The 12094-nt window shown below is 40.2% G+C and overlaps 1 protein-coding gene across 1 annotated transcript in view; it reads left to right on the top strand.

Annotated features, from left to right (window-relative positions):
- The window catches only part of LOC129089969 (LIM and calponin homology domains-containing protein 1-like), an 80556-nt gene that overhangs the window by 39942 nt on the left and 28520 nt on the right, over positions 1-12094 (top strand). The window contains 3 exon segments of the mRNA XM_054597411.1: positions 2536-2642; positions 7533-7563; positions 10744-10854. Of these exon segments, the coding sequence (XP_054453386.1) occupies positions 2536-2642; positions 7533-7563; positions 10744-10854 (249 nt within the window).

Here is a 12094-nt window from a genome sequence, read left to right as displayed (position 1 = left end):
ATCTAGCCCCGGCTCAACTAGACTAAACAAGCGCTCCCTTTTTGATGAATTCTCTTGGAAATATGGTTTCCTTGGTGGTTCCTTATCAAATAGCTGCTGAGGGCCTGTCTCTGAGAGAAAATATATCCTTACAAAAGATTGCACAATATGTAATATAAGTAGGAGTGAGGCTTCATAGTTATAGTTAACGTAAACATTGTCTCAGTGAGGTGTGGACAGCATGTGCTCACAATCCGGACGATTAATCAAACATAGGGCTCCATCATTTTACCCCACACACTGTAGCTCCTCTCCAGAGGACAGCAAAGGCCAGGGAGGAGGAAAACCAGAGCTGCAGCACAGATGAAACCTGCTGTCTGAGTCTTGTTACTGCTGATCAAAATGTCCTGATTTTGCTGCTTCAAAATAAAAGCTTTTAAATATAAAAATTAAAGGCATTTATCGACAAATTAGCGGAGCTTTGCTGGTGGCTGTTTTTCAATAAAACAAGTCTACTAATACTTTGAATTTCAGCAAGCTTGGCTTAAGTAAGCCTTCACATTGACACAGCTTTTAAAAAGGTTTAGTCTTCCACTTTACCCTCTCAAGTGTAATCTGGAAATAAGTTAATATCAAGTAGTTCATGAGCAAAGTAAGAAAGTACTGACTGTATGTCTAAAAAACAATCCCCCCACTTGTTCACCTTTACAACAGAATCTCCTCCAGTGGGATTTTTGGGTCCTAAAAAGTTTGGCAGTCCCTTTTACAAACAGTCCCCTCACTCTAAGGGAGTCCCTTATTGTTCCACAAGAGGTAATTCCTTTCTAATATCTGGAAAATATTCTTAAATAGAGCCCACATTGATATTAGTGGAATGCAACTGGTCTTAAAGCCCATTATTTTGAACTCTAATGTGACCTTGATAAGCAGTGTGGGACCCAGTGAAGGTGTGTCCTCCCTGGAGTGAAACTGTCAAAATGAGAGATCGCTGGGTCCTCTCTCAAAGAGACCGGTGTGTGTGTGTGTGTGTGTGTGTGTGTGTGTGTGTGTGTGTGTGTGTGTGTGTGTGTGTGTGTGTGTGTTTGTGTGTGTGTGTGTGTGTGTGTGTGTGTGTGTGTGTGTGTGTGCGTGTGCTTGCGTGTGCGTGCATGTGTGTATCAGTGGGTGGGGTTGCTACAGCAGGAGAGCAGGGATGGCGTTGTCCCAAAAACACAGGAAGCTGCAGGGTGGGTTTGGCGTTGGTGTTTTGCTGCGAATGGGGAAATGATCGTGAGAACAAGTGTTTCTAAGTTTGTTTACGTGTTTGTAGCCTTGCATGTTTTCTTACACCATGTAAAAAAAGACTCTGAGTTTTGTGTGTGTGTGAGCACATGAAAGGATCTATATTTAAAACAGCATTTTGTCCGAATGTGTGCATATTGTATCCGGATGTATGGGCATTGTATTTTTTTTGTGTGTGTGTGAGAGAGAGAAAGTGCTTGGGACAATCAGGGTGGAGAGGAAATGGTGACACCCAGAGAGAGGGAGGGAGGGAAGGGCTTTGGCCGTGTCACTCTGAAGGATAGAGAGGCATAGAAACAAAGAGAGAGAAGAGAGAGAGAACCTGGGAACAGGAGAGGAGATCTCGGCTCAGGTTGCATCCAACAAAGAGTTTGTCTGAGAGCAGAGAGGAGAGAGGGAGGAGGACCGAGAGGATGGGGAGAGAGTGAAAGTTAGGGAAGAAGAGAAAGAAGGAACGGCCGAGGAAAGCAGGTGAAGGAGGGAGGATTAAAAAGACAGAAGGGAAGAGTGAAAGTTGGATTAATCTGAGTGAGGAGACGCAGGGAAGCCGTCAACAAAACCCGGCGGTGTCACATTTCTGTCGAGCAGGTATCCTGATTTTAATGATGTTTAATGCAGGGAAAAGGTCAAATCCATAAAATAGGGTTCCTGTCACCTCTTGTCCATCTCTTGCAAATATTTGTGTGTTGACTTATTTGATTTTACGCTGTAATTATGAGGGCATGTTGGGACTATTAAGACAGTTTGTCCATAGGTCTGTAAATGGCTGTTTGAGGGTTAAGATTCTGATAAAGTTTAAGGTGAGAACTAAGTTTTTGTTATGGATATGGTTCATTTTAGGGAAGTCATTATGTCAGAGAGAATAGACGTAGTAAAAATACTGAGTCTTGAAGTGTGTTTACATGTGTGTCCATGTTTAGATTAGCAGTGTGAGCCGTGCTAAATGAGCCAGACTTTCCTTGATGTAGCGCCAGAAGTGTATTTTCTATGATAACTTCATTATTTATACTGCATCTGAGAGCAAATGTGTGTGTATGTGTGTGTGTCATGGGTGAGTTAAAACCTTAATGGACCCTACCTCGTGCTGCCTTCTGTCTCTGCCAACAGCTTATTTATCCTGATGAAACTGTGTGTGTGTGTGTGTGTGTGTGTGTGTGTGTGTGTGTGTGTGTGTGTGTGTGTGTGTGTGTGTGTGTGTGTGTGTGTGTGTGTGTGTGTGTGTGTGTGTGTGTGTGTGTGTGTGTGTGTGTGTGTGTGTGTGTGTGTTTCGTGCAGGACAACCTCAGTGTGTTTCTGCGCGGCTGTGAGGAGCTGGGACTGAAAGGCTCCCAACTGTTTGACCCTGGAGACCTGCAGGACACGTTGACGCGCCCCACCGCCAAGTAAGTCTCGAAGCTTCAGTGTCACCTTACTGCTCAGCAGGTGTGTGTGTGTGTGTGTGTGTGTGTGTGTGTGTGTGTGTGTGTGTGTGTGTGTGTGTGTGTGTGTGTGTGTGTGTGTGTGTGTGTGTGTGTGTGTGTGTGTGTGTGTGTGTGTGTTTCTTTCAATTGTGTTCATTAGCATAATATCGACCAAGTCTTCTGTAAAGGTCAGGTTGTTTACCTCTTCAATGCCATTGTTTTTGTTTCTTTTAGGATTGGTTATTTGAGAAATATACTATCCTGTTGTATTTTCTGACTGAATAATATCTTTAGACTTCTGTGTGAAGGTGTTGTTAGCTTTTTTTTTTCTTGTTTGGATTGTCCTTTAAAGATGGACCTGGTCAAGAAGGCAGCATTAAACACTGTTGTAACTGCAAACACCAGGTGTTGTGTAGATAAATAAAAGTGAATTTGCATCAAAAACAGAGAGAGGGTTCTGTTCTTTCTGAGCAAATTGATAAGCATTTTTGATAATATGGAATCCTCTTTCTGGGTGTAAAACAAGAAAATAACGAGATGCAAGGAATACAACAGTGATTCACAGGGCTACAGCAGCAGTAGTTTGATGTAGTGTGTAGTGGTTTATGTGATATAACAGTTGATTTAGCAATAATATGAACAAACAGGAATGAAGGCCTGACTTGTTGTTGGCAAATTTTTATGAAAGCTAGTTTACAGAGTAGATGCTGTTCTTGACAAACTAATCTCAACGTCCACTTAGAGAAGTACCTGCTCTGGAGCTTTAAGGACTTCTCTTCCAGTTGACCTTCCAGTCTTGACCTTGGAAACAGCAGCCCAAACAATCCATCTCAAAGTCCACATCCTTTTATACACACATTTAGACATTTTGATAATGAATGAAGGCTTGTTTTTACTAAGTGGATGGAGTGCTGTTGATGATGAACCCTTCAGTTGTGTCTTATTAGATAACTTGTCTGCATCACTGCTTGTGTGTCACTCTCTGTCAGTCACCCTGTCAGTCAGTCTGGGCATCAGACAATCACACAGTTCACAACCAACATAAATAACTGACTCAGAGTCAGTGGAAGTTTGTAGAGCCTTTGTCAGTGAAGCAACAATACCATATCTGTTTGACACAACTGGTCTCTGTCCAAATACAACAGTCACTCCCTGAACCACAACTCCCACTTTGTTGCTTGGTAACAAAGAGACAAGTGCATGCAGTTCTTAAGATATACTGTATGTGTTTGTGTGGGTGTGTGAGTGTGCTGACCTCATGCATTAACAAGGTTCATTCACAGAAGGGTTTAGAAAGGTGCTGTTAGAGATCAGGCGGGGGCGGGGGGGTAGCTGATCTCAGGAGGAGCTGCTTGTTCGTTTTTGTCAGAAAAATGAATTATTTGAGAGCGCTGAGCACACTATTGTTTGTGTAGCCTTTGTTTCTGGGCATGTGTGCAACCATCACCCTGTTGCACGCATTCGGCTCCAGTTGAAACTTGGACGCTGGTGTTTTTACTAATACTCCATTTACTCCTGTTTGTGCCTCATTTCCACTTCTTCAGTAATATAAAATAACATTTGGGCAATCTGTACGTTTGCCACAAACTAATAAAGAATCATTGGAGTCTGTTTTTCTAAAGGCCCGAATCTATTTCCAGCTGTTATGTAACCCTCTGTCGTACAGGATGCTGTTTTCCTGCCACTTTACCCATGACAGGAAGCAGTTTCAGTGCTTCTCCCCCGGAGTCTCTGGACAGGTGTTTACTCATCTAGGAAACCGCTTTGGACAGACAGGTTCTGATACACATATGAGCTCAGGCCTGAAATATCTCCCGTTCCTCTCTGTGAAACAGATCGATTTTCAAGATAAGTAACAGTTTGCCAGGCAGAGTCACTGAGAGGAGAGGAGAGGAGAGGAGAGAGAAGCTGTGCCTCCATTCAGCTGTCTGAAAAATGTAACACAAAGTTTTGAAATGCTGCGAAAAATACAAAATTATAAATGAGTTTCCTACCGTTTTCCGTACCATGAAATCCACATGAAAACACAAGCCCGTTAGGATTTCATCAATATTGATAAATATTTAGTTACTACTTCTCTTTACTGTCAGCAAGTACTGTAAAAATGTTCATACTTGCATCTAAAACAAATACACATCATAATAAAAACAATTATAATAATTATAAATTGAACCACCTATCCTACAACAAGGAGCCTACATGGGACATTTCTGGATCAATTGTTTAAATATACATTTTATGATTTTCATGCTCAGATTAGAGTTTAATAATAATAGTGGAATTACAAACAAACTGATTGTGTGAAGCCTGCGTCATTATTTATTCCACAAATCCATTCTTAATGTAAAGGTTGTAATTTTTTATTGATATAGCCTTGTGTTATTTGACATTCCCGTTAGCTTTCTTTTATTTTTGTGTTATACATTATTGACCGTATACTCTCACTAAATATTTTATATTTATAGATTTTTTAGTGGTGTGAATTAAAAGAGTGTGAGAATATAACCCATAACTGTTGTATATTATTATTCCAATTCATTATGGTTTTAACACAATACTGTTTGAATAAATTCATGGATGCTGCATCTGTCAGAGGCAAAAAAATAGGGACGGAAAAGAAAAAGGGTATAAAATGCCCCTAAATATGATGCAATACCTCGTGGCATCTGTCTGTCAGGTTTGTTTCTACAAGGAAACAGCAGAGAAAAACAACCTGTCTCTGTGTTTATTTAGACAGCTGACAGAAAGAGAAGGAGAGCGGAGGGGAAGGGGTTAACAGATCTTTCCCTCCAGCTACTTTCACCTTGATCTTCTCCTCCTCGTTCACCCTTCTCTCTCTCTCTCTCAGGTCACTGCTGTCATGGAAAACCCACGTAACTGCAATTCTCTTAGTTATGTGTCGAGTGAGTCGTGCTTTTATGGCTATTAAAACTAGTTATGATCGAAAACAAAATGTGCTTTATTTCCACATATATTGTTTAAATGAGACTTGCATGTTCCAGGTGTTGTTGTGGCTTTTGTCAGACTATATTTCACATACAAGGTGATGCAGTACATCACCTTGTAGAAAATAGCTTTTACAGATGATCTGTTTCCCCAGATTTCTTTGGGTGTTGACTTTGATCCCTCGTAGATATAGCTACAGTGCTATATATACAGTAAGCGTCTGTTAAACTGGAATTGTAATTCTCGGAAGATCAACTTAAACATCTCTTATGTATTAATCTCCTGGTGTTGGGCGTGAACTTTGTTGTATTTAAACCAATGAGCCTTAACAAAGATGAGGAGCTTAATGGGTCACAATCAAAGGCCTCTACATTTGGGAACTCTGGCAGAAAGACTCTCTGGTCCTTCTTGTCTTTAACCCCGTTTTATTAAGAATACTTCTTAAGATGTTCAGCTTTTCTTGTGTGATCAGGACTGTTGCTAGATTAGTATGTATATGTTCACACTTTATTTTGATTTATGTTACTTTGTGAAATCAATATCAGAATCAGAAGGTGTTTATTGCCATGTACGTTACACATACAAGGAATTTGGCTAGGTGATTAATTGGTTTGTAACCGTAAACACAGGGCAATTATATAAGACATCAATTATAAATATAAATATGAAAATGTACAATAAGATATGGTAAACAAATTAGAGTACGTTAAAACAAGTATATTATTAAAGTGTCAAGTGTATATTATTAAAGCTATCACTTAGGGCTGAAGGATTTTAAAAATATATCTTATTTTGATTATTTTGACTGCAATTGTGATATGATTTCCCATATCAGAAGGCATACTCATTTTTACATTAGGATTCTCATACTCATTGAAAAACATTTTAACATGATTATGGTGTGATTTTTGCTGGAATCCGTACCAAACAAAGATGTTTTTTTAACACTATAGAATATGATCTGTTGGCCAGGACAGCTCTTCAGAATGACAATATTTCATTCATAATGGAATTTTACACACATTTTACCTTTTAACAGATATAACTTGCGATTTTGAAAATTGCACGAGGCCATATTGCAATATAGATAGATTTTTATTAATTGTGCAGAAAATTGTTTGTTGATTTTGACCTCTCCTCAAGCTGCACAGATCTTTCTGTCACAATTCAGGAAAAGAGATGGATTGATTTCGTTAAGACTAATAGAGAAATACAGTGTTGGAAAAATTGTTTACATTTTTTCTGGTGCTGCTTTGTCTCCTACTCTCTTAGCCCACAAGTGTCTGTTTCCACAAGTGTGTATTGGGGTCAGTTTTACAAACGCTTCATTCCACTGGCTATTTATAGCTTCAAGTGGTGATCCGCAAGAACCACATCTTTTCATTTTGGCAACATCTGTGGCTCTCAGTGGCCACTGCTGTGGTGTGTCTGCACCTCACCTCCCGGAGACCACTTGGCAGTGAAACCATGTGGCCACCACATCTGTCTCTTCTGACTTTCTGTTGAAAAGGGATTTGTCTTTGTGAATGATGACTGTCGGTGCAAAGTGGTGGATATAGAGGTGCCCTTGCTTTTTATATTCTAGTGCAAAGTTTTTTTTTGATTTCAGATAGCTGAAGTACTGCAGCCAGTATATGGAAATATTGAATAAATACATCACCAAACAACAAACTGGAGCCTGAAAAGCAAATGTAGAGTCAGATAGTTCTCCCTGCGTGGGCTACACTCATTACAGATTCCTCTATTCTGTACTGTTTATTCAAAAAGTTTTGTTTTTGCTGTTGTTTTTCTCAGATCAGTGGGAGTTTGGTTGGTTTTAAAGCTGTGTGCTGTTATTTGTATGTAAGATATTTCATTCAAAAATGCCAGGAGTCAATGTCTCACTCTCTCCTTCTCTCTTCCTCTTTCTCTTTCTCTTTCTCTCAGGGGAAGCGACTGCAGCCGAAAGCTGAAGAATGTAAGTGATACTTCTGGATTACAGTGGGATGATTTGTTTGTGTGCTAAATGAATGTTTTGATTTCAACTGTGATTATGGTTCAGTGTTTCTGTTTTTGCTGTGGTTGTCACACTCTGCTCTTTTCATCTCGGTTCCAGCTCTGTTCACTTCTTCTAGAATAATGTCTACTTTAACTATTTCTACTCTGACTTCAAAGATCAAAGCTCTTCTAACTTACCTTATACTTTCAATTCTATGTTCTCTACCGGACTATATTTTTTTCCATCTGTTTCATCTTTTAGCTCTACATATTTAGTTAGATGTCCGTTCTACATTTACCAACTCCATTTAATCTTCCTACTCTACTTGTGCACTACTTTCTTCTCTATCTATTCTATCAGTTTGTTTTTACTCTACTTACTCCAGCTCATCTTGCTTGATCAGCTCCACATACTCCACCAACAGTACTGTTTGTTGCTATTTCTAACGTTTTTTGGGGGCTTTCTTCTTTCTCTATCATTTGTTACATTTCTAAATATTTATATATTGTAAAAAAACAATTCCCTTTTCTATTCTTCATCTGCATCTTCTGTCTAGTTTAGTTCTTCCCATTCTGCATATTTCAATTCTCTGTGTAGTTCTCGTTCTATCTTCCTTTCTAATTATCCATTTTTACAGTCCAAATGTTGGCTATTTTTGTTCAAATATGCCTCGACCCCCTCTTCTCATTTTTCTTTTAATGCTGCTTTAAGAAGTAGAACAGATATTGCTAGCCCTGCCCACTCTGCAGTCAGACTAGGGCCTCTCTCTCTCTCTCTCTTCCTGGGATGCTGCTGTGCACTGTACAGTTTTGTCGATCTGCAGAGGGCCTGCTAGCTCATTTATCTGACTACACACAGGGACTCTCAGCCACGTTAACCAGCATTCGCAGCCACAAACTCCCAGCTGCTAAAGACTTTAGGCGGGACCTTCTACTGCGATGAGCTATGGATCTGCCCTACAGACTGAGGACTAGCATTTTATAGCAGCTGACTCTGCAGCGCAGCACATCACATATTGAGAGGTGAAGGGACTGCACCGAGAAGAATTTGCTGATTTGGTGATGAAGGTGTTGTTAGGTAGATTGGTTGATGAAGTAAAGAGTGGGAATAACATGTATAGGTGGAATATTGCTGGAGATTATCATTTAGCAGTGCAGCTGTGCACATAAAGGGCTGATTGTGCACGTGTGTGTGTTGTGATGACTAGTTTAGAGCATCTTTATTGATATGCATCACTATCTGCAGATGAGTGCATTGTGCATGCAAACGCTTGTGTGCACAGTATGTGTTTGGATTGTAGGTGCATTTTTGGGGGGTTTCTCAATTCCCTTGTGTGTGCGACACTTAACACGAAACAAAGAGATGGTTGTCGTTTTTCAATGGAACCTCTTTGACAGGTCTTTCCACACCCGTCAGATCAGACTGAAACTAAAGAGGCCAAGCAAGTGTGACGCTTTACTGTCAGGCCCGTTGTTTACATTTCTGTCAGTCAAAACTCCACTGAACTACTGTAGCCTGTGGTGCTCGTGTCCAAGTTTCGTTTCTTTTTGTGTAGTCGTTTGTTGTAGGTTTAGTGCAGCGTGTCTGAATCATGTAAGCTACAATTTTGGAATGTTCTCCGATTTAGTTTGTGCAGTTGGGATCAATATGGATTTAAAGCACACTAGCAAGCAACTGAAACGCATTTGGTGCTGACCCACTTCCAGTGGGAGCTTGCACGGATATTAGCATTATATTGGTGACACAGAAGCAATACACTGCACTGCTCAGGGTGCTAAAGTGTGCAGTTAATGAAGCCTTACCACAGTGGTTGCAGTCTTGCTTTTGCACTAGTAGTTGTAGATTAGTGGCATTTTGTGAGGAAGCAAGATTAAATATTCTGTGCATCTTAAATATATAAAGACAAATGCCATAACTGGGTGAGAGTTTCATCTTAGAAAGGCAGATTCTCTACTTTGAGCCGAAAATATGAATTTCCATCCAGGAATCGGCACAATAACACACAGAATAGACTTTGTGCTTCTTAACAGCAGGCCAGGTCCTTTACTCTTCCTCCAAGTGTGTGTTTGAACGGCGACAGCGGGTGTTTACACTGACAGTATGACTGAAATAAACACATTAAGCCATGCTGAGCTTTCTTATCAAAGCCATCCCTGCAGAGGTCCGGTTGACATGGACACAGTAAATATAGCTGGGAAGACTTGGCCAACAGTGCGAAAGGTGCAGCTCTGTGTGATCTCCCGGCGGCTCCGGACAATCTGTACATTCTGCATTTTAGACATCTAGCTGACTCCGAAGGGAGTTACTCTGAATTCTGTAAGCTTCACTTCCTCGGTCACATTCAGCATTAACCCAGGAAGTTAGAAGCAAGAAGCAGGTGTGCATCCTCCTTCAGCTTCGGATTTTACAGGGTTACTGTGTTGAAAGGAGATGAGATTGACCTGGTTATTTATGCACTCAAGGCTAAGCTATCTAACAGGCACATATAAATCACTGTGACCCCTAAAGAGATGCTGTATTTTAGCAGGAGAAGTGCCTGTGACTGGTTTCAGGGTCAGAACAATGGCTCGGTCTTGTCGTGTTTGTGCAGGAGGCATTGGCTTCGTATTGCGTTTGTGCAGAGAAAACAGAAATGAACAAATTGGAGAATGATTTCTAGTGTTTGCTTCATGCACTTTTCACTTTCCTTACTTGTCTTTATTTGATTTGAATTGCACAACTTTCTTCAGAAAACTAACAGTCACAGTTATGCAATTTCACTCATTTCGTGGCAAGCGTCGGTTTGGAGTAGCTAACTCAGGCTTGAAACAAATTGGCTCATTGTACCTTAGATTACATGTTTTGTTTTGTCAGAGTTGTTATGAAGACTCTTGACTGCAGTGAGGAACTTTGAATTCATGATTGCACTCAGGATCCCTGAATGACCTGTGTTTCTGTTGTTTAGCCTAAACAGCTCTCCCTCTCTTAGCGTTTCGTGAATATGATGACATCAGCATGTGTTATTATCTTTTATTGATAATTATTTTTAATGAATCTGTGCAAGAAGGTACAGTGAATATATTGACAAGCAAATTAAACCTTACTCTGATTGGAAAAAAAGAACCATATCAAGTGTCATCTCGTCATGGTGTCTGATTGTATTTATTCTTTCCTCTTTAGGTTCTAATCACCATCTACTGGTTGGGTCGTGCTGCCAACGGCTGTACCTCCTACAACGGTCCCACGCTGGACCTGAAAGAGTTTGAGGGCCTGCTGTCACAGATGCGAAAGGTTTGCTCCGTCCTGTTTAGTAATGTCTAGGTCTAGAACTATCATAAGAATCTAAATCTAAAGCACAGGGACAGTTTACTCAGCTGCTGTTGTATTAGAAATATCCCAGCAACCACAGCTGGTATAAGGGGTAGAGAGAAGCTGTCCTTTTCCTCTGCAGCAACCAAATGTACTGTCAAAACACACATTATACTGGTCCACTCATTATGGGATGCACTGAATAAGTGCTTTTTTTGTAAATGTACACAGACTTCTCAGAAATTATCTCAGACATTGTTTAACTGCCCCCACCCAAAATCCAGGGTTGACCTCGGATAAACTGGGTTCTTGTGTCAATCATCTCCCTCTGGTTCCACCCCTTCACCGACCCAAAGAGACAAAGAACAGTTAGCATTAGCAAGCCCTCAAGACACGCATACAGGCACACAAAAACAACCACTCGTAACCATGATGTCACCCCAATGCGATTTATTCCACAGTGTGATGTCCCTTTTCTGTTCTAATAAACTGACTAATCTCTGCCAAATCAGAAGAATAACTTTCCCAGATGTTCACACGTTGCCTCTGACCAAAACAAAGCCACATTTTTATGAAACAAAAGAGAGATTAATAATATCATGGGATTTGAAAATCAAGTAAAACACATCAGGTGCATATGTTAAAAATTGAATGGGCAGTTAACAGTTCACTTCTAATGCTTATGAAACGGAAACTTTTGAGATATCCCTCTCTTATGCCCAGATATGTCAAGAAGCATATAAACATTACTCAGCTCCAGTCAACAGGCAATTCTGCTCATCTGCTCTTTTCTATAGAGCTAATATCTGTCTGTGTGTCTGTGTATTTTTGTTTGCTCATCACACTCAATCCCTGTCCACACAACTGACAAATATGTGTAATAAGTAGCCTACTTGATATTGAAACCACAAACACAAGCAGCCGTGACAGTGGGATATTTTGATTAAATATAGTGGATGGGCTTTTTTTTCAATATTTGATTATTTGGGGAGCCGGTAATCAGCGAAATTGAAACTCCAGCAGCAAGGAGAGGGGGAGGGAAATCAAAAGCGCTGGCAAGCATGCATTTTATCATTCATCAAAATCAGATAATATATATACAATATATAATTTATATCATTAGCAGTAGATTAGAAGTCTGGTTTCTTGCCAGATTTGCTTTTGCTTTTTTTTCAGAGAAGAGTAATTTGAACAAACCCTTTTAGCTCTAAATACAATCTCT

Source organism: Anoplopoma fimbria, chromosome 4 (genome assembly GCF_027596085.1).
Source record: "Anoplopoma fimbria isolate UVic2021 breed Golden Eagle Sablefish chromosome 4, Afim_UVic_2022, whole genome shotgun sequence".
NCBI classification, from domain to species: Eukaryota; Metazoa; Chordata; class Actinopteri; order Perciformes; family Anoplopomatidae; genus Anoplopoma; species Anoplopoma fimbria.
The sequence above is the reverse complement of the archived record's forward strand: the minus strand, read 5'-3'. Positions and strand labels throughout refer to the sequence as shown.